This window comes from Carcharodon carcharias, chromosome 19 (genome assembly GCF_017639515.1).
Source record: "Carcharodon carcharias isolate sCarCar2 chromosome 19, sCarCar2.pri, whole genome shotgun sequence".
Taxonomy (NCBI): domain Eukaryota; kingdom Metazoa; phylum Chordata; class Chondrichthyes; order Lamniformes; family Lamnidae; genus Carcharodon; species Carcharodon carcharias.
Window position 1 is genome coordinate 88644437 of NC_054485.1, and position 23327 is coordinate 88667763.

At 44.4% G+C, this 23327-nt stretch overlaps 1 protein-coding gene across 5 annotated transcripts in view; it reads left to right on the forward strand.

Annotated features, from left to right (window-relative positions):
- Positions 1 to 15976: 15976 nt before the first annotated feature.
- The window catches only part of LOC121291130, a 39691-nt gene continuing 32340 nt past the window's right edge, over positions 15977 to 23327 (forward strand). For 4 of the 5 annotated variants that reach the window (XM_041212203.1, XM_041212206.1, XM_041212205.1 and 1 more), the window contains exons 1-2: positions 15977 to 16225; positions 21750 to 21796. In XM_041212203.1, coding sequence (XP_041068137.1) covers positions 16179 to 16225; positions 21750 to 21796 — 94 coding nt within the window. In that variant the 5' untranslated portion in view covers positions 15977 to 16178. Of the gene's footprint in view, positions 16226 to 17990; positions 18021 to 21749; positions 21797 to 23327 lie in introns of those variants that run through there. The other variant, XM_041212204.1, reaches the window with a different exon arrangement.

Consider the following 23327-nt stretch of genomic DNA (forward strand, 5'->3'; position numbering starts at 1 on the left):
AGCATCAGATTGACACTGGTCACTTACTGTGCCCCTGGTCAGGCTCAAGATCAACTCCCTCAGTCACTGAGACGCTAGTGTATCACTTGACTTCATGACATCAGGCGCAGTGTTTGGGAGCAGGGCAGAAAAACGCGATCAGGAGAACTGCTCAAGTGGAGGGTAAGCATCAGGAATACTGTGTATCAGAGAATCAGAACAGACCAGGAAGACTTTAAAAAGGAGCTTTGCATTTGCATATGTGAGCCTTGCTTTGTGGAATGCTTTAGCATTTGGTGAGAAGGTTGACCCAGTGAAATCTTGCCCCTGTGGGATGACATTGCCTGAATAGTTATTATAACATCTTGTTGCAGCAGTAAGGTACCATGTGTACCGTGTATAACAATATTTGCAGCATCTGATCACAATCCAGTGGCCCAGTGAGACAGAAGGGTATTTAGCTTTCCAAAAGGCTGCCATATGAAACAATGTGTTACACAACATAAGGGCTCATGGGGTTATTATGGATAGGGGTTTTTTTTTGGAGGGGGGTGGTGAGGAGGGGTGGTGCTGGGATTGATTAAAGAATAGAAAAGAGGGCGTGGGAATAAACGGGTCATTTTCAGGTCGGCAGGCTGGTCAGTGCTAGAGCCACAGCTCTTTATAATCTACACCAATGACTTAGGCGAAGAGTTCGAGTGCAATGTCTTCAGGTTTTCTGCTGACACAAAGCTAGGTGGGAAAGTAAGGATGACACAGAGGCTGCTAAAGGGTTAAGTGACATTGTAAGTGACTGGGGAAGCAAATGACAGATGGGAATATAGCACAGAGGACTGTGATGATGCACACTTTGGTGGCAAAAACAGAATATATCTTAACTGGTGAGAAACTATTAGTTTTCAGAGAGATCCAGGTGTCCTTGTTCACACATCAAAGAAAGCTAACATGCACATATAGCCAACAATTTTTTCCCTTTATTCTTTCACAGGATGTGGGTGCCACTGGCAAGGCCAACATTTGTTGCCCATCCCTACTTGCCCTTGAACTGAGTGGCTTGCTAGGCCATTTCAGAGTCAACCATATTGCTGGGCATCTGGAGTCACAAGTAGGCCAGACCAGGTAAGGGCAGCAGATCTCCTTCCCTAAAAGTGAATCAGATGGGCTTTTACAACAATCAGTGAGAGTACTCATGGTCACCATTACTGAGATTAGCTTTACATGCCAGATTTATTAATTGAATTCAAATTCTAGTAGTGGGATTTGAACCCACGTCCCCCGACAGGATTATATCTCTGGATTACCAGTCCAGTGACATTACCTCTATGCCACCCTTGCCCCCTTAGTTAGGAATGTAAATAGCATGTTGACCTTTATAGAAAAGGGATTGAAGCATGGGAAAGGAAATCCTACTGCAACTGTACAAGGCTTTAGTAACATCACACCTGGAGTACTGTGTGCATTTCTGATCTCCATACCTCAGGAAGGAGACGGTGTAAAAAATATTCACCAGATAATGGCTGAGCAGGCCCAAGGGGCCAAATGGGTGACTTCTGCTTCTATTTCTTATGGTCTTGAGACAGGGAAGGACAGAAGGACAAAGGGGTCAAGAAAAAGAGGAAGCGTCTGAGAGAGAGAGAGAGAGAGAAAGACAGACAGACAGACAGACAGAGAGAGACAGACAGAGAGGGAGTGACCAAGAGAGAGTGCAGAAGGAACTTTATCTAACCCCATACTGTACCTGCCCTCCAGGTGTTGGATGAGACACATTGACAAGAGTTCTGAATCGGGCTGTAATGGAGCAGAGCATGTTCGATATACAGCAAATAAAAAGGGAGTGATTTACTCCTACTTATATTTCTCAGTGTCAGCTCCGAACAGGAATTAGGGACAGGACAAGGTAATTTGCCACCCCCACCCACCCTGAGCTTTTTGCACCATTTATGGGAATGATGGCTGCTCTGTAATCTAACTCCACATGCCTGCCATTGCTCCATATCCCTTTATAACTTTGGTTAACAAAAAACCTATCAAGCTCAGATTTAAAATTAACAATTGACATAGGCTCAATTGACATTTGCCAAAGTGAGTTCCAATACTGATGTAAAACACTGTTGGGGGTGCACTCTTACAGATGAGATGCAAAATTGAGGCACTGTCTACCATCTCATTTGGACGTACGAGATCTCACACCAGGGTATTGAGATGAGAAGGGCAGTCTTCCCTTGTGTCCTCAACTAAAACTGCTTTAAATGAAAGATTGCATTCATTATCCTATTGCTCTGCATGTTCTTTCCATGGGGATATTGGCCCCAGACCTCTCACAGAAACTAGGAGTTGGCCTTTCAGCCTTTTGAGCCTGCTCTGTCATTCAATATGATCACGGCTGATCCTCTATCTCAATGCCATATTCCTGCTTTCTCTCCATACCCCTTGATGTCCCTAATATCCAAAGAATGATCAATTTCTTTCTGAATATGCTCAGTGACCCGGCATCCACAGCCTTCTGTGGTGGAGAATTCCACAGGTTGACCACCCTCTGAGTGAAGAAATTTTTTCTCATCTCAGTCCTAAATTGGCCTGCCCCATATCCTGAGACTGTAGCCCCTGGTTTGAGACTCCCCAACCAGGGGAAAAATCCTCCTTGCATCTAGTCTGTCTAGCCCTGTTAGAATTTTATACATTTCAATCAGATCCCCTCTCATTCTTCTAAACTCTAGTGAATACAGGCCCAGTCAGCCCAATCTCTGCTCATACGACAGTCCTGCCATCCCTGGTATCAGTCCAGTAAACATTTGCTGCAATCCCTCTATGGCAAGTATATCCTTTCTTAGGTAGGGAGACCAAAACTGTATGCAATACTCCAGGTGTGGTCTCACCAAGGCCTTGTCTAACTGCAGCAAGACATCCCTACTTATGAACTCAAATCCTCTTGCAATGAAGGTCAATATACCATTTGCCTTCCTAATTGCTTGCTGCTCTGTTTAAACTGTTCCATTATTGCACATTACCATTGAAGGAGGTGGGATCCTTCTCCATGTTTAAAATGGAGGGTGTTCCCCCTGTAAGAATAAAATGGTGATGGAAACAGCTGGTTTTAGTGATGTCATGAATATGAGGTCAGAACCTTATCCGGGGGTCAAATGTGACACCAAAGTTGTGAACAGAGTGGCTTAATCTCAGACTGTTGTCAGGGAGGGGAACTGGGTTGGTAGTTAGGAAATGTAATTTGGAGTTGAGTCCAAAGACAGTGGCTTCATTCTTTCAAGTATTTAATTGGATGAAACCTCTGCTCATCCAATACTGGATGTTAATTAAGCAGCGTGGTCATTTAGCAACAGTGGAAAAGTTGTGTGAGAATGGATTTTTTAAATATATATTTTGGGGAATATTGTGTTATTCTGTAAAGAAGGGTGTGTGTGTGTGTGTGTGTGTGTGTGTGTGTGTGTGTGTGTGTGTGTGTGTGTGTGTGTGTGTGTGTGTGTGTGTCTGTCTGTGATCTAACTAAGCTGGGTAGAGTTGATAGGAATCAGGTTGTCTGCAGTTTTGGAAACACAAAAAGGAGATGGGTCTGAAGTTGAGGCATAAGTAAATAGGTTAGATCTAACATTTACATTTTTAGATGAGTTGAGAAGTTGTTTGAATTTTGGAGGAGTCAGAGGTTAAAGGAAAATGTTTGCATCTTGCAGGAGTCCATGGGTAAATAGTAGCAGGGATATTATATTTTTATTGACCCAAAAGCAAAGACAAGATGGAAACAAGAAAGATCTTATATTTGGAAGGGTTTGAGTTTCAAAGGGGTGTGAGAACAATGGGACTGAGATGAAAGGGGTATAAGGTATATTTGAGTTAATGTGGATAACTGGTTTTTAGCTATTGAGCTGGAGAGATGGCTGTATAGCTGTTAAGCTGGAGATGGCTGGAGATAACTGGAGCTGTTTGAACAGCTGAGAAGTCTTGGGCTGCAGAAAACAGTTTTATTCTGAAGTGAATTCCACACCATGAAGTTGAACAGGGTAAAGGTCATGTGGTACTTCTTTATTGAAGCTACAACAGTTTGCCTTGTGTGATATTACTAGATTTTTCATATTTAAAAATCTGTAAGGGAGTGTTGCCTGGAAGGTGTCTACTTGTGGGTTTGACCAAGTTGAGAGTTTTCAGGGAATGTTTTGTAAGATTAACCTTAATTGTGTAACTGTAATCATGTGGGTTTAAGCTTTCTTTTGTTACTGAAACTTTTACTTGTAAATTTAAAAAACCCAAAAGTGTTACTGGACCTCTTACTGCTAAGATCAGTACGTCTCCTTCTCATTATCAGACTGCAAAATAAAATGTTATGTCTCATAAGCCAAGTTTCCCTCTGGGATTTGGTTTGTGCAGCAATTAACACTGGCTGTGGTCATTAGAGTTGAGAGAGCTGGTTTTGAAGTAGAGCTGGGTGTCATCAGCATTCATATGGAAATTAACAATGTGCTTTTGGATGATGTCACCAAGGGGCAGTGTGTATATGATAAAAAGGAGGGAGGCAAGGGTAGATCCTTGGAGGACACCAGAGGTAGCGGTGCAGGAGCAAGAAGAGGAATCATTGTGGGTGATTCTCTGGCTATACGATTAGATAGATAAGAATGGAACCGGATGAGAGCAGTCCCACCCAGCTGGACAACAGTGGTGAGGCATTGGAGGAGGATGCTGTGATCGACCATATCAAAGGCTGCAGACAGGTCGAGAAGGACGAGAAGGGAATGTTTACCTTTGTCACAGTCATATCAGATGTCGTTTCTGACTTTGGTAAGAGTTGGGCAGAAACCTGATTGGAGGGATCAAGCATGGAAATCCAGGAGAGATGGGTGTGGACCTGTGAGGCAACAACACATTCAAATACTTTGGAGAGGAAAGAAAGGTTGGAGATGGGATGGTAGTTTACAAAGGCAGTGATATCAAAGGTTGTTTTTTTTTGAGCATAGGGGTGTTGATGACAGATTGAAAAGAGAGAGGATCAACACCTGAAGAGAGGGAACTGTTTACAAAATCGGCGAACACGGGGGCCTGCAAGTGAAGTTGAGTGACCAGAGCAGTTTAGTAGGAATAGGGTTGAGGGTGTAGGAGGCAGGTCACATGGACAAGATGAGTTCAGCGAGGGCATGGGGTAGGTAGAAGAGAAATTAGAGAAAGATACGATTTCAGGGAATATGGCAGGGGGGAGCATTAGAGGAAGTTGGACCCAGTGGGCTAGTGGAAGGGAAGGACATAGCAGTGGCAGCTGATCAGATTGTCAAGATCTTAATGACAAAGAAGGCCATGAGCTCCTCACACTTTTGGTTGGGGGTGAACATGGAGGGGACAGTGGAGAGGGTTTAAGAAGATGGTTTGAGATAGAGAAAAGAATGCTAGGGGTGGGTGGGGTGGGGGGGGGCGGGGGAGTTATCTTTGCAGTCCAGGATGACCCCAGGAATAGTGAGCAGCTCTAGCAGACGGGAGCAGGACCCAATAATGTTTGATGCAGTCGAGCTACACCCATTGCCTGCCTTATCCTTCCAAATCTTGGATTTAAGTGAGCAGAGGTGAGGGCCATAGTAGGTGGAGAGAGAAAGAGAGAGAGAGAGAGAGAGAGACAGGGCAAGAGAGGGAGAGAGAGAGTTATGGTGTTATTGGAGGATTGGGCATCAAAGATGGAGGGGACAGTGTGGTTGAGATAATCTGTAGCTGTAAAAAGAAGTACTGGGTTGTTTGGTGGAGAGTGAGTCAAGGACCAGAACAGAGATGGTCTAGCTGCAGTTGCTTACATGAGACTAGCAAGACCATGTGAGGTGGTATGGCTAAGAGGATGGCTGGAAAAATGGATTCCCTATTATATAATGTAGGGTGTCTATTCCCCTACTTGATAGCGGAGGGCTGTTCACTGGCATGGGGGTTTCACAGAGGAAGCTGTTCATGAGGGACATTATGTACTCGGATGGAAATTGGAAGGGGGCCTCTACAGGGCAGGGAGGGGAGATGGAAGGGTGGCAGTAGGGGAGCACTGTTCCCCATTCAGGGGAATTAAAATGTGCTATTCACAGGGAGGCCCTGGGCAAAACTGGAGTCAATGGGAATCAGAGGGAAAGCTCTCTGCGGGTTGGAGCCATACTTAGCATAAAGGAAGATGGTTGTGGTTGTTGGAGGTCAATCATCTCAGATCCAGGACATCATGCAGAGAATCTAGCCATTGCCCCTTGACATTCAAAGGCATTACCATCACTGAATCCACCACTATCAACATCCTGGGGGTTACCATTGACCAAAAACTGAACTGGACTAGCCATATAAGTACTGTGGCTACAAGAGTAGGTCAGAAGCTAGGAATCGTGCAATGAGTAACTCATCTCCTGACTCCCCAAAGCCTGTCCACCATTGACAAGGCACAAATCAGGAGTGTGAAGGGATACTCCCCAAATGCCTGGATGAGTGCAGCCCCAACAACATTCAAGAAGCTTGCCGCCATCCAGGATGAAGTTGCCCACCGGATTGGCACCTCATCCACAATCATGCACTCCCTCCACCCAACAGGCAGTGGCAGCAGTGTGTACTATCTACAAGATGCACTGCAGAACCTCACCAAAGCTCCTTGAATAGCACCTTCCAAACACAACCACACCAACCTCCAAGGAAAAGGGCAGCAGATACATGGGAACAGCACCACCTGGAAGTTCCCCTCCAAGTAACTCACCATCCTGACTTGGGAATATATCACCGTTCCTTCACTGTCACTGGGTCAACATCCTGGAACTCCCTCTCTAACAGCACAGTGGATGTACCTACACCACAATGACTGCAGTGGTTCATGAAGGCAGCTCACCATCACCTTCTCAAGTGCAATTAGGGATGGGCAATAAATGCTGGCCTAGCCAGCAACACCCACATCCCATGAATGAACATAAAAAAAATAAGTTAATGTTTAAAATGGGTTCACAGACAGACAAATGGAGAGAGAGAAAAGGATAGAGAGTGAGAAAGAGAGAGAGAGAGAGAAAGGACAAAAAAAGATGAAGGAGACAGAGAAAGAGGAAGAGGCTGTAACTAAAGACAGATCACAGAGTAGATGGGGAATTAGACCAGGGGCTATTCACTCAGGGAAAGGGAGTGAAATTAGATTGGAGCTGTTCACTACCAGGGGGTTTAGAAGGTGGCCGTTCACATGGGGGAAATAATTATCAGGAGGGAATAAATACGATGAGTAGTTTCAGGTGGTAGAACTGTGGGGTGGGGCTGGTCAGGGGATTGATGGTGGAGGGCAGGAAACAATTGCTGGAGGCAGAAAGGCCCAATGTAAGGGCAGGGCTGGAGGGAAATGGAAAGAAAGAGGCCAGAGAGAGAGAGAGACCCAAACACTCCTTTCAAGTGAGCAGCATTTCACTTGCACTTCCCTCAATTTAGTCTACTGCATTCATTGCTCCCAATGTGTTGCTCCTCTACATTGGAGAGACCAAACGCAGGCTGGGTGACCGCTTTGTGGAACAACTTCCGTCTGTCCACAAGCATGACCCAGACCTCCCTGTCGCTTGCCATTTCAACACACCACCCTGCTCTCATGCCCACATGTCCATCCTTGGCCTGCTGCAATGTTCCAGTGAAGCTCAACACAAACTGGAGGAACAGCACCTTATCTTCCGACTAGGCACTTTACAGCCTTCCAGACTTAATACTGAGTTCAACAACTTCAGATCATGAACTCTCTCCTCCATCCCCACCCCCTTTCTGATCCCCCTTTTCCAATAATTTATAATTATTTATTTATTTTATATATTTTTTTTTCTTTTCCCACCTATTCCCATTATTTTTAAATGTATTTCCATCCATTGTTTTATCTCTACCCTTCAGCCTATTTCAATCTCTTCCCCCCACCCCACCACCACTAGGGTAATGTCAGTTGCTTGTCCTGCTTTCTACCCTTAATGTCACCATTAGCACATTCCACAGCTAATATCACCACCATCAATACTCCTTTGTCCTTTTGTCTATGATATCTTTGACAATCTCTTCTTTGCCTCCACCCCATCACTGGCCCTCTATCCAGCTCTAGCTGTCCCAACCCCTTCAACCATCTTAGATTTCACCTCATTTCTATATTTCTTAGTTCTGATGAAGAGTCATATGGGCTCAAAACTTTGCCTGTGTTCCTCTCTGCAGATGCTGTCAGACCTGCTGAGTTTTTCCAGGTATTTTTGTTTTTGTTTCAGATTTCCAGCATCTGCAGTATTTTGCTTTTATCTTAGGATAATGTGGGACTGGGTAAACAGTACTGCCCACATTGTAATGTAGAGAGTCACATGATAGTGGACTGAGTATGGAGAGAGTCTGATAGAAATCAGCACAAAGCTTGCTCCCAGCTGGGCTATACTTTGTACATATGTATATTGTTATGTTTTATCAATAAAGACTTAACATTCAACATTACAAGCTTCTGAACATCTCCGTGTCACATACTAACAACCTTACAACATGGTGGCAGCTGATGAAGGACCCCGGAATCCCAAGGCATGAAACAAAATTTAAAAACTGCAGCCTGAGAAGAGCGAGTGCAACTAATTTGAAGAGACAGCTGGAGTTTCGTTTAAAAAGCTCCACTGCAGACGTGGAGGCTGAAAGGTAGATGGAAGATCCACTGTGCAGTTGAAAAGGACCCCAGTAGAGCATGTGGAGGTCCATTGCGGGTCCCAATCGAATGCAGAGTCATAGGGCCTAGACAGATTGCAAGGATCAGTGAAAAGGCTGAACTAACCTTTTAAAAATAATCAGGGAAAGGAAACCAATTAATCAATCAGCACAGCTAGAAGAACATTGCAGCTTAGGTCCAGAATTGGTGCCATATCACATGGTGGCCAAGCTCCATTGAAAAAAAGTTTTAAAAACGGTAGCCAGAGCCAAAAATTGCATTCCAATTGCTTAGAATACTAGTTGGCCCAAACTGCTGAATTTCTTAATTTCCTGCAGAGCTGATAAATTTTTAAAATGGCTCTGAGATTGCAACAAGAGCCTGCCAAAACTTGCCAAGTGTGGAAAGAAGAGAAAAGAATGGTTACTGCAGTGCCATCTTTAGAATAGAAACAAGATTTAAAACTGTACTCCCTGTGCAACAGCCATGGATAGTAAATCAACCCTACCAGATCAATTTGGGTTGACGAAAGGGCCAAACCAGATGCAAAATTAGGCATCATGGAGAAGAAAATTTTTAAGTCACCAGAGTACATCAGGATTAAGTAGGAAATCATAAGAAGTCCAGGTTAATACTTCTTACTTAATTTTTTTTATTTAAATACTTTTTTGGTGAACTTGCTGATGAAGTAACCCTAATACAAGGCATTGGTGAATCCTCAATCATGTTTGATGAGATAGTAAAAGCCTTTGACAAGCATTTTAATCTTCAAGTTGTGGAGCATGCAGAGCTTAAAATGAAGGATAGAACAAACCCAATAAAGCAAAAAAATGACCAAAAGACAATACCCAAGCAAACCACACCATGATGGCAGACCATGTCAGCACAATGAAGTGCATGAGCTGATGAGTTTAGTGCAGATGAAAGAAAAGAGTGAGAGGCAGCTGGAAGGCTTAAAAATAGAGCTTTTTGAAAATGCCGACATATTACCCCAACTGCAACAGCAGGAGCCAGTGCTGAGCAGGCAGCTGGCTCTGCATGGAGGGAAAGTTGTAGAGTGTTCCAAGCTGCAAGCTGATATTAAAACCATGAGTAGCACGATTACAGAACTAAAACAAATTAAGACTTCACCTTGTAAAAGAAAATTCACTGAAGACAGGCCTGGCTAGCAGTGAAACCAAAATGAAGGACAAGGACTAAGTTGTGCTGCAGATGGAGAAAGAAAAGGCATCAGTAAGATGGGAAAATGTAATTCTGAAGCTGAAGATCCAGACATGAGAAGGAAAAGCACTGGATGCCTCAAACTTGCGGAAAGCCAGTGAGCCATTGAAAAATGAAATGGCTGAAATGACAATCAAGAACCTAGAATGTCAAGGAAAAGTTGAACATTTGCAAGAGAAAGTAGAATTTCTCACAAATGAGCATGAATAGTCTCAGAAACAATTAACAGAGGTGAAATTACAGAATGCGAGCTGGAAGGAGAGAACTGAGGAATTAGGCTCTGTTCATGGAAAAAAACTGATCAGTGTAGAGAACCAACTCTCATGTACGAGAGGCTTGTGTTAGTGTGTATGAGGGAGTGGGTGGGGGTGTGGGGGGTGTTAGAAGGGGTAGCACATAAAGAAACATTGTATTGTAAAGGGGGAGGGGTAGTATAAGGGTGCTTGGCATAACAAGTGTTAGGGTGGGACTAGGGAAATAGTACTACTGAAAGTCAGATGATAGTGGACTGAGTGTGGAGAGAGCCTGGTAGAAGTCGGCATAAAGTTAGCTCCTAGTCTGGGCTACACTGGGCTTATCAAAGGGAAAGCAAAGTACAGTTTGACTCCAGGATGTTGTGTATGAAGACTTTTAATTCTGACTGGTTTACAGCAGGCGGTGTGTACTGTGGATAATAATGATGTCCTCCCACTTAAGTAGTAAAGATAACAATGCCCCACCCAATAAGACCCAGTAGTCCATTGCCAGTCATTTTCAAATTCAGCTTCTCCCCAACCCCCATCCCTCATGTTTTACTCAAGTGAAGTAGTCAAGTGTAGAATGTTTTAAGTCAAAGAAGCAACGGAGACATGAGGAAAAACTTTTTCGTGCAACAGATGGTTAAGATCTGGAGTGCACTGCCTGAGTGTGTGGTGGAGGCAGGTTTAATCGAGGCTAAAAGAGGGAATTGGATTATTTACCTGAGAAGGAAGAATGTGCAAGTATATGGGAGAAGGCAGGGGAATGGCACAAGGTGAATTTACCATTCGGAGAGTCAGTGCAGGCACAATGGGCTGAATGGCTTCCTCCTGTGTTGTAACAATTCTATGATTCTGTGATACTTTGTACATATGCAGATGGTATGTGTTATCAACAAATGCTTACTGTTCGACCTTACAAGCCTCTGAACTACTTTGTGAGACCTATGAACAACAAAAGCCAGAGAAAGTCAGAGAGAGAAAGCAAGAATGAAAGACACAGAGAAAGAGAGAAATCAGCAAAGTCAGAAAGCCAGAGAGAATGGGGTTGCGGGGGTAGGGTAGGGGGTGGAGGGTCTGGGTGGTAGGAGGAACCCAGGGTAGAGAGGGAGACAGAGAAAACAAGCTAGAGAGGGAGCAAAAACCAGAGAGAGCAAGAGAGAGAGAGAGAGAGAGAGCGAGAGCGAGCAAGAGAGAGAAAGAGAGCAAGAGAGAGAGAGAGAAAGCAAGGGGAGGGAATCCAGAAGAGCATAGATTAAAAGACCACCAAGATAGAAAAAGCAAAATGAGGAAAGGGGAAATCAAGAAAGTAGAAAAGAGAGAAGGATGAGACAGTGAGATATAGGAGAAGGCGAGTAAAGAGGGAAAATGTGGAACCCATTACTCTCTGCCCACACACAGCAGACTGAGCTCTCCCACTGACCCACTCCCAGCTTCTGAGAACCATTTCCTCACAACACATGGGTACTTCCAGGGGACACAACTCAACCAGTTCCAGACAGGGACAAGGAGCTGAAACCAAACCAGCTAAAGATTCAGGCAGGATTCACTCCCAGACATACAGGGGGGAAACTCTGAGATACACCAGACACTGCCTCTCAGTCCCAGCACATAGTTTAGAGATAGACAGAAACTACCACACACAGTTTTGAGGTACACAGGCCCTCACTGAATTGTGCAACACCATTAAATTAGCTGTTCTGTGAGACTGATTTTAAAACTAGACACCTTCTTGGTCCAAAAATATACTTGAGGACAGCAGGGCCATCTCCCAAGGCCACTCTTTAACCTCAGTTACCTCATGTGAAAGCTAAACTGGCCACCATAGGCATACATGATCCACAGTTTGCAAATGACTGCAGCATCATTGCCCACTCAGCACCAAATTTGCAAGCATTCACAATCTCTTCAATTCTGCATACAAGAAACTTGGCCTGTCCTTGAATGTTGCCAGGCAGAACTCATATATTGACCCCCAAATGGTCAGCCAAATATTCCAACTCCCATACGTGCTGAAGGAGTGACACTGGAATGAGTTGGGCACTTCCCATACCTTGGCAGCCATCTCTGTCGGAATGTTGGCCTTTATTTCAAAGGGAATGGAGTATAAAATTGGGAAGTCTTGCTAAAACTATACAAGGCACCAGTTAGGCCACACTTAGAATACTATGAACAGTTTTGGTCCGCTTATCTAAAGGAAAGATATACTGGCATTGGATACAGTCCAGAGAAGGTTCACTAAGTTGATTCTGAGTATGGAAGGATTTCCTTATGAGGAGAGGTTGAGTCGGTTGGGTCTGTACTCGTTGGAGTTTAGAAGAATGAGAGGTGACCTTATTGAAACATATAAGTTTCTTGGGGGGGCTTGACAGGGTAGATAATGAGAGGTTGTTTACCCTTGTGGGAGAGACTAGGACCAGAGGGCATAACCTTAGAGTAAGGGGCCACCCATTTAAAACAGAGATGAGGAGAAATTTCTTCCCTCAGAGGGTAGTCAATCTGTGGAATTCTTTATTGCAGAGGGCAGTAGAGGCTATGTCGTTAAGTATATTCAAGGCTGAGATAGACAGATTTTTAATCAGTCAGGGAATCAAGGGTTATGGGGAAAAGGCAGGAAAGTGAAGTTGAGGATTATCAGGTCAGCCATGATCTCATTGAATGGGGAAACAGACTCAATGGGCTGAATGGCTTACTTCTGCTCCTATGTCTTATGGTCTTTGGTCACCGCTGACTAGGAGATCCAACACTGGGTCAGTTGCTCAAGCTCAGCCTTCTACAAACTACAGCAATGAGTGCTTGACGACAAACACCTCCACAAGTCAACAACAGTGCTAGTGTACACAGCAGTTGCCGTCATCATACGCCTGTACTGCAGTGAGACCTGGACTGTGAATCAGCGACACAAGAGAAATTCCATCAACAATACCTCTGCCGCATCCTTCAGAACGGGAGGAACATTGAACAAATGCTAGTGTCCTTCTTGAAGCAAGATCCACAAACATTCAGGCAAAACTCCTGTAAAATTAATTATGATAGACTGAATACTGTCTGGATCACCAAGAACTGTATCCCCTTCCAGGTCCTGGTTTCTTAACACTAAAATGGCCAACGGTCCAGCGGTGGGCAAAGAAAATGCTTCAAAGACCTTCTGAGGCTTGAAGTGAGGTGCATTGGCATTAATGACCAAATGGAGCTTGCTACAAATCATTCAAAAAATTGCAGCAATGTGTCCATCAATCTGCATCACACTTTGAGTGACAGTGTCTTAACGATGAGGCAGAGCGGTGACAGAGAAGGAAAGGAAAGGAAGCAAGTCCTGCACTCCGGATCTCACTTCCTTCTCCTGCCCTACGTGTCCAAAGGGATCTGCAGGTCAAGCATCGACCTGTTCAATCGCATGAAGATATAGGGGAGAAAATTGAATAAACGTCAAAGGCAAAATGCTGCGGATGCTGGAAATCTAAAACAAAAACAAAAATGCTGGAAAAACTCAGCAGGTCTGACAGCATCTGCAGAAAGAAAGACAGAGTTAACATTTCGAGTCCAAAGAAGAATCATACAGATTCGAAACATTGACTGTCTTTCTCTCCACGGTTGCTGTAACACCTGCTGAGTTTTTCCTGAGTAAATGTCATCCTTGAATCGAATGACAGCTGACAAAGACTTCTGTGTCACAGTGTCCACATGCATACTTTCAGCAATATTCCACTGTTGTGCTCTCTCAGTACCACACACTGTTCTCACACACAAATAACCTCCCTCCTTTGCATATTATCCATATCACCTCCTGATCCACACAGACAGGTCTGCATCTGCTGGTGTCCCTGCTCACTGCTCTCAGTCATCCCTCTATCTATCACCATCTGCTATTGTCCCTGTCTCACTGCACTTACTTACCCTTCTCTCTATCATCATTTGCTGTTGTCCCTGTCTCACTGCCCTCAGTCACCCCCTCTCTCTATCACCATCCGCTGGTGTCCTTGATAAAGGCAAAATACTGCAGATACTGGAAATCTGAAACCCTCTTAAGAGTCATACGGACTTGAAACGTTAACTCTGTCTTTCTCTCTACAGATGCTGTCAGACTTGCTGAGTTTTTCCAGCAGTTTTTGTTTTTGATTGTGCTGGTGTCTCTGTCTCAAAGCACTCATCATTTGCAAAACATACACATTTACAGAATTCCTATTGTCCTGTCAATAATATTCTCAGAAGGTTATGAACTATCATATTCCACCAGGCATTCACTCATCTAGCTCTGTGCTTACTTGTAGAAGCATAGGAACACGATGAAGCCATTCTGTCTCTCAGACCTGTTGTTAATATCTCTGTAGAGAGTGATAACTTTTTAGAAAGAAATTTGAACTTCCAGTTAATAGTTGAAAGGTTGACACAAGAAGATTTCATGTTTCAAGACATTTATTCTAACATAGGCCTAAAGCACTATTGACTAGACACTATCTTTATAGGCAACTTATAATTTAAACCACAGAATGGAATATTCCCTTATTTTAGCACAGCTATAAAAACAAAATTCACAGGTACATGTTATACTGTCCATCCAATTCTCCCAGATTCAGTCCAAAATTATTCTTAGCTCCTGAAAGTTTACTTCTGTTCTTTTTCTTTCTCAGCCTGGTAACATAACTGCAGAACTATCCTCCACAGTAATAGTATCACTGAAGATCCTCCTCTATCACTAGCTGGGCAATCTTCTAGCTTCATGTTTAACTATTTGTGAGTTTCATATTTTCAATCCAAATGTGAGCTTCCACTCGTATTCTGGTGTGGTTGATCATTGACACTTTTTCTCTAACTGTTTTCTCTCCCCCACATCCTGGCAGACTAACCTGTCTGTGATATTCAGTGATGTTTTAGGGAAGCCTGTAACCCAAAATTACAATGGTTTTTCTATAACCCTCCCATCTCAAAACCCATCACCTTGACAACATGAATCCCTTGGGCCTTGTATCTAGGTAGAGATGCTGTCAGCTATTTTTGAAACCCAAATTCTATATCTTGAAAGTAAATGGACATTTTAAAGCTCAACTGTTTACTGCATACCTGAGGGAGATGGTGACATAGGGGTAATGTTGCTGGACTAGTAATCCAGAGACCCATGTTCAAACGGCAGCTGGTGGAATTTGAATCTGGAATATAAAGCTAGTCTCATTAATGGTGACAATGAAACTATCATCAATTGCTGTAAAAAACACATCTGGTTCAGGAAGGAAATCCTAATTTGGCCTGGCCTACATGTGACTACAGACCCCACAGCAATGTGGTTGACTCTTAACTGCCCTCTAAAATGGCCTTGGAATGTCACTCGGTTAATTAGGGATGGGCAACAAATGCTGGCCTCGCCAGAAACGCCCATATCTCATGAAAGAAAACATTCTCAGCACGATTCTGGGACTTTGGAGACTGACAGTCTATCTACTGTGAGCACACAGGCAGTGCCCATTGGTCTCCAGATATAAACACCTTGCACCCTTTTCCCAAGTAAAACAATCTGAGCCCCCTTAACCTTGAACAATCAAACCTGTTGTCAGGCAGACTTCCGAATAGATCAAAAGAAACCCCTACTTCATTTTACCTCAAGTTAAAGACACTGTCCCAAAATATAACGCTTTTATAAACCTCTTAATTGTAACATCGTTCTGCCGTTTGGTTGATTCTTAGCCGGGTACAACCACTTCTTCTTTTTGAAAGGCGGTAGACGGCACTTGAAATGCCGGAGAACTAACCCTAACCATCTGGGGGTAGGATTTTACGGGGGTTAACGGGCTGCTTCTCAGCCTTGTCCCCGAGTCCTCCATGGGTGTTGCTTCAAGGACGAGGGGTTGCTCCTCCCCTCCAGGGTCTTCAAGCTAGAACGCCTATTGCAAGAGTGCAAGCATGTAGCTCAAACCCAAGAATTCAGGAGGGAGGCGCTAGAAGGGGAGCAGTGAGCCGACAGCAGTGGAGACCGGACGCATGAACAGTGAGGTAGGGCGGATAGCAACTGAACGGGAACCCATCGGGCAAGTAGCTCCCTAACATTGGAAGGGGACTAAAGCTGAAACTGCTCCCAAGTGACTGCAGAGTAATCCCACGCTGGTCAACCCAGGAGACGGATGGAAGCAGCCGGCCGGTGGCGATGGTGTAGCGGTATTGTCATGGGGTTAGTAATCCACGAACCTATAGTAATTTTGAGGGGGACTTGAGTTCGAATCTCACCATGGTGGATTTTTGAATTAAAAGTCTAATCATTATTGATTGTTGTAAAAACCCATCTGTTTAAAACCCTTATGCCGACATGTGACTCCACACCCACTCTTAAATGCCCTCTGAACAAGGGATGGGCAATAAACTCTGGCCTAACCCACATCCCAATGAACAAATAATAAAAGAGCTAACGTGGAGCCAATCTCGTTTCACCACTGGTTTAAGGCAACGGAGATTGGCCTGGCCTGGATGCGTTTGAAGTGTCAGGCTCCCGGAGCTTCAGCGAACAGCCGGAGTCATGAGAATTTGGGCTAGTCCAGTGGCTGCTTTGAAATATATTTAAGAATAAACCGTGGATGTCTCCGTGCTCTTTCAATAATCTTCAACCTTTAGTAATAGGTGCAGCCTGTCAGGAGACACAGAGAAGGGAAAACACTGTATACTGCTAACATAAATAAACACAAACGCCTGACCAGGATTTCAGATAGAAGGCTTATTCTAATCAGAATTGTCACTTGAGAAACGCATGTGCAATTGCATAAATCTTTATTGTCATTTCAATAATCTTGCCATTATTTTTTTAAATGGGCCTTGAAATTATCCCAACCCAATGCTTTGAAATGAATTCGCACGGTATTTTAGAGGGCTCTTAGCAAATCTTGTTTTCAGTAGGTTATGATAGCATTCTGCGGCGAAAGAGAGGCCATTCTGCTCATCGCGCCGATGTCAGCCCTTTTAAAGAGCTTTCCAATTAGTCTCAGGCATCTAGCCTTTTCCCGTTTCCTTTGTTTCCTTTTCAAGCATTTATCCAATTCCCTTTCAAAGCTCAATTGAACCTGCTTCCACCAACTTTTCAAACAGCGAATCCCAGATCCTAACAACTAACCAGGTTTAAAAAGCCCTCAGCAGCTCTCCTTTTACCAATAAATCTGTGCCCTCTGGCTACATACCCTTCTACCACGAGAAGTAATATTACAATTAATATTGTAACTCATTACATTATCAAAAACTTCAATATTTTGAACCTCACTGTGCTGGTGATCTGGAACCTCTGCGTTGAAGTTGTGTTAATCTGTTTCATTTATTTTGTTTTCATTCTTTCACTGAGTATGGGCATCGCTGGCCAGGCCAGCATTTATTGCCCACTTCTAATTGCGCTTGACAAGGTGGTGGTGAGCCGCCGCCTTGATCCGCTGCAGCCCCTGTAGTGTAGGTACACCCACGTGCTGTTAGGAAGGCAACTTTTCTGATCGTTACTTGAATGTTTATTGAACGTTGCTGTGCCTATAATAATATGTGGCTGTGCGAGTGAGCGTCAACGATAGCTAACATACTTGCACCTGTACATTTCTGCATCTGCCTTGAGTGAGTATCTGTGTTGGGTTTGCCTGTGTGAGTATGTATCTTTGTATTTTGTGTCGTCTGTGTGTGAGTGCCTTGTGTGTCTGCGTGGTTGTCCTATGTGAGTATATGTTTTATTTAATAGGATAGTAGGCAACATAATATATTAGAATGGATAGAAGGTTGGTTAGCAGACGGGCATAAGCAAATCAGTTTGAAGTTGACAGGCAGTGAATAATGGAATGCTGCAAGAATCAATGCTGAGGCCTCAGCTATTTACACTCTATATTCATGACTTAGATGTAGAGTCTGTGAGAGTGTTTGTGTGTGTGTCACTCTCTGAGTGTATCTCTGTGTGTGCCTGTCTCTGCAAGCGTGTTTGTGAGCGTGCGCCTGTGCTGAGTAGCTCTGTGAGTTCCTGTATGTCTCTGTTAGTGTGTCACTCTGAGTGCATCTCTAAGTATGTCTGAGTGTGTTGTGTGTGTCTCGGCGAGTGTCTCTGTGGTGTATACCTCTGTGAGAGTGTCTGTGTTTGTACCTGTGTGTTGCCTCTGTGCCTCTGTGATTTTGCGTTGAGTGGTGAGTCGCACTGTGAGTGTGCCTGTCATTATATCTATGAGCGTGCTTATTGCTGACGGCTTGTCTATAAATCCGACTGTGTGAATATAGCTCTGACGGTGTCACAATACTTACTCATGAATTTGTCTATATTAATGCCTTTATCCGTGAACGTGTCTGCCACAGTGTGTGCATGCCTATCTGTGTAAATATCTGTCATTGTGTGTGTGTCTATCTCAATGTTGATGAAATCTCCCGGCCACTTGCTCATTCTAAATCCGAGCTGGCGGGGTTGGTGCTAAAGAAAGAAGCAGTATTTTGCTAAAATGGCCACATTTCGCTCTAGAAAGCCGGCCTCGGTCGACGATAGCGGCGGATATGGGGGTTTTGTGCTTGTGTTCGGCCGGCCGCTTTGCTGGATTAAAATAAGGCGAGCGGTGCGCTTGTCACCGAGCGCGAAGCGAGACAGGCGGGTTTATTTCTGGAAACGGCGACCAAGAAAGGGAATAGGGCGTTGCTGTCAAGCTGCAGGAGCACGAACTGCAGTCGGGTGGGGGGTGGTGGGGTGGGGGGGGAAGGGGTGTGTTGGGGGGCGGGGAGGTGGTGGTGGTGGGGCTCAGAAGCGGAGATCGGTGCAAACTTCTGAAAATAATGTGTCTGCAAGCGAGCTCGGTTCACCAGTGCCTTCCTGAGAACCAGCTCACACCTCGTTAGGAGAAAGGTGGCTGATTTCAGTATTTCAGTCGTCAAATAACAGTTGTAGGATTCATGTGAAAGAAACACTCCACACACACACACACACACACACCTCCAGCAACAGCAGCAACAACGACAGAAGAGTTCGAGAAATAAAACCGCCTTTCATTCAGGATATCATGGGAATGTAGCAGAGATAGTTAGGGTAGAAGGCTGATTTGGGGTTGGGCTGAGCTGGCCGATTGCTGGTTGTCGAGATATTAGTAGCGAGGATGAATGTAATCTTGATCCAGGGCACTTTGGGAACCAGATCGACTTCAGTATGATTGACACTGCTCCCTGGGAGCGTATGCAGTTTTCTATTTTAATTTCTGATATTTACTGCGATCATTCTTGTTTAGTCCTCCGGCGCTGACCGAATGGGCTGGCTGCCATTGATAGGCAGCCTCAGGCTTATTTTAAATTTCTATCTTTAAACTAGCCAGGAGTCCTGATGATCGGTGTCACCTCATGAGTTGCACAACTTCGCCCTTATACTAATGTAGAGATCAGCCACTTTGATATAAACGGGTTGAGGTGTCTGCCAAAAATAACGCACAAAGGCTCGCATTAGATGAGTCATCTCTGTCTTGCACAAAAATAAAATGTTAGAAAGAAATACAAAGAGGGGCTTAATTTATTGTATATAATACGTGCAAATTTCATTTGATATTTTATACTCCCAAATACCCATGTTTTATTTCTAACCAGATTTAATTAAAAAAAAAAACAAGAAAAAATCCCTCTGCTCACTTGTCATTGCGTCTGGTCCCAAGTGTGGGTGAGTACAGCCGACTGATGATGAACTATCTTTTTTAAATTTTTCGTTCGCCCGATGTGTCTGTCGCTGGCTAGGCCAACACTTATTGCCCATCCCTAATTGCCGTTGAGAAGGTGGCCTTCTTGAACCTCTGCAGTCCTTGTGGTGTCGGTTTGGAAGGTGCTGTCGAAGGAGACTTGGTGAATTCTTGCAGTGCGTCTTGTAGTTGGTAGCACACTGCTGCTACTGTGCGTCGGTGGTGGAGGGAGTGAATGTTTGTGGATGTGGTGCCAATTTTGGGGAGTTAGGAAGTGAGTTACTTGCCACAGAATTCCCAGCCTCTCACCTGCTCCTATCGCCACAGTATTTATATGGCTAGTCCAGTTCAGTTTCTGGTCAATGGTAACACCCAGGATGTTGATAGTGGGGGATTCAGGGGTGGTAAAGCCATTAAATGCCAAGCAGTGATGGTTACTTTCTCTCTTGTTGGAGATGGTCATTGCTTGCAACTTGTGTGATGTGAATGTGACTTGCCATTTTTCAGCTCAAGCCTGGACATTGCCCATGTTTTTCTGCATTTGGACACGTGCTGCTTCAGTATCTGAGGAGCATCAAATGGTGCGGAACATTGTACAGTCATTAGTGAACATCCCCACTTCTGACCTTACGATGGAAGGGAGGCCATTGAATAAGCAGCTAAAGATGGTTGGGCCGAGGACACTACCCTGAGGAACTCCTGCAGTGATGTCCTGGGACAGAGATGGTTGACCTTCAACAACCACAGCCATCTCTATTTGTGCTAGGTGTGACTCCAACCCTGGAGAATTTTCCCCTGATTCCCCTTGACTCCAGTTTTTCCAGGGATCCTTGATGCCACATTTGGTCAAATGCTATCTTGATGTCAAGGGCAAATACTCTCACCTCATCCCTTGAGTTCAGTTCTTTTGTCCATGTCTGGACCAAGACTGTGATGAGGTCAGGAGCCAAGTCGCAGAATACAAAGTGAGTATCAGTGAGCAGGTTATTGCTGAGTAAGTGCCACTTTATGGCACTGTCACCGACACTTGTCCTTGTCCTTGCAGTATCTAGTGCCTTCAGCCATTTCTTTATATCACATGGAGTGAATCGAATTGGCTGAAGCCACAGCAATGATAGGGTGGACTTGCAATCGCCCCACATTTCTCATTAGGTGGGCTGGTGAGATGGGGAAGTCAGCGTCCAGGGATGGTGTTAGCGAACAGGCATTTAGATCAACTATGGATCCTCATGATGTATCCATCGCACTCAATCTCAAACCCATTTCTCTTTGTGGCGCATTCAGCATGGCTGCCCAGGTTACCAAACCCAGAGAAACTATAGCCAATGTATGGACAATTTCCTTCACATTAACGCCTAGATGCGCCTATTTGCGGCACACGCCAATCCTATGGTTTGAACCAGGTGGAAATTTGAGCTCAAGTCAGTTATCACTGTAGCTGCGCCATTCTCCACGACCCTTTACATTCCAGTGAATCAGTTTCTATCCACAATCTCTACCCATTCCCAATTGTCAAACCTGAGCAAGGAGGCTCCAGTTGAACTGGTTTTCATACACATCAGGAAACAATCATTTTAACTTTTTGTTTGCATGTTAAGCTTTCCTTTAAAATGAAAATGACTTCATTCAGATTGGCAATGTCACTTGCGTTATTTTTAATGCATTTTTATGACGCAGTATATGTCACATTGGGAATTGGAAAACTTCTCTGGCTGCAGGTTCTTTAAGATACTGTGCCTGTCGTGCATAGATTGAGGTTCAATCAGTTGAAACTTTACTCTTAAGACTCAAAGATGAATTATCCTGCTTTAGGTTAAGCAGTTTGCTCAGCCCCAAATGATTTATAACAATTTTAAGTGTGGATGAATTCTAATGAGATTGAGTGGGCACTTGATTGTAATGTAACAATGGCGGAATGGGTGCAGCATTGGGCGCAATTCCGGGTGCAGTTTCAACGCCCCAATTAACATCCATAAAGGGCTTCACTATTCTAATTGCAATGAGTTTATCGTTTATGTTTTGTGTAATTTATCCATCCATCCCCTGCAGGAAAATGGACATAAGACCCGTCCTATGGATAGTGGTTGTCTCCTTGGGTAAGTGGGCATTTTATTGTTTCTTAACTTTACAAGTTTGGCTTGGGCAACTGCACAGAAATGAGCAATAGTGAAGGGTCAATGGAAAAGCTAATTGGTTCCAGTGCAAGCATACTGCCCAATCACTATCACTTGTTCTGCCATGCTGTCCAAGATGTCATTTGCTCCACCACCCATCACCTCTCTCGAGTCCCCCATTGTTGCTGAATTATCAAACTGTTTGTCTAATATTCTGTACTGGGTGAGCAGAAGTTTCCTCTGGTTAACTATTGTGAAGATTGAAGCCATTGCCATTAGCCCCCACTACAAATTCTGCTTTCCACAAATCAACTCCATTTCTCTCCCGAGCAAGTGTCTTGTGGCTGAACCAGAATGCTCACAATCTTGGTGCCATATTTGACTCCCAGATGAGCACCTGACAACATATCCATGCAATTACTCAGGCCACCTATTCCTCCCTCCACAAAATCACCTTATTCTGCTCCGTCTCAAATCATCTGTTGCTGAAACCATCATTCGTGCTTTTGTCACCTTGAGGCTTGACTATTCCAATGCACTCCTGGCTGACTTCCCATATTCTCTCCTCTGTAAACCCGAGCTCACCAGCTCTTTCTGTTCTAAATCGCACCAAGTCCAGTTCCCCTATCACCTACAGGGGGCGATGGTGGCGATAATGGCGCAGTGGTAATGTTGCTGGCTGAATAATCTATGGGACCAAACTAATGCTGTGGGGCACATGGGTTCAAATCTTCGCCACTGCAGCTGGTGCATTTAAATTCAACTAATAAAAAGAAATCTGAATAAAGGTAAAGCTGATCTCAGAGATGGTGACTATCCCATCTGTTGTTTAGAAGCCCATCATGTTCAGTAATGACCCTTAGGGAAGGAAACCTGCTGTCCTTACCTGATCCGGCCTGCATATGACTCCAGGCACACAGCAACATCGGTAACTCTTTACTGCCCTCTGAAATAGCTTAACAAGCATTCAGTTTAAGGGCAATTAAGGATGGGCTACAAATGCTGACCTTGCCAGCAACACCCACATCCCATGGAAGAGTAAAGAAAGAGAAAAAACCGTGTCCCCTGACCTACATTGGTTTCATGTTAAGCAGCCCATGTCCAAATGCAGCAGGACCTGGTCAATATTCAGGCTTGGGCTGACAAGTGGCAAGTAACATTTGCGCCACACAAGTGCTAGGCAATGACTATCTCCAGCAAGAGAGAATCTAATCTTGGCCCCTTGGCATTCAATGTCATTACTATTGCTGAATCCCCCACTACCAGCACCCTGGGGGGTTACCATTGACCACAAACTGAACTTGACTAGCCATATACATATTCTGGCTACATGAGCAAGCAGGTCAGAGGCTAGGGATCCCCAAAGCCTGTCTGCCATCTACAAGGCACAAGTCAGGGGTGTGATGGGATACTCTCCACTTGCCTGTATCAGTGCAGCTCCCACAACATTCAAGAAGCTTGACACCAACCAGGACAAAGCAGCTCACTTGATTGGTACCCCACCCACAAACAT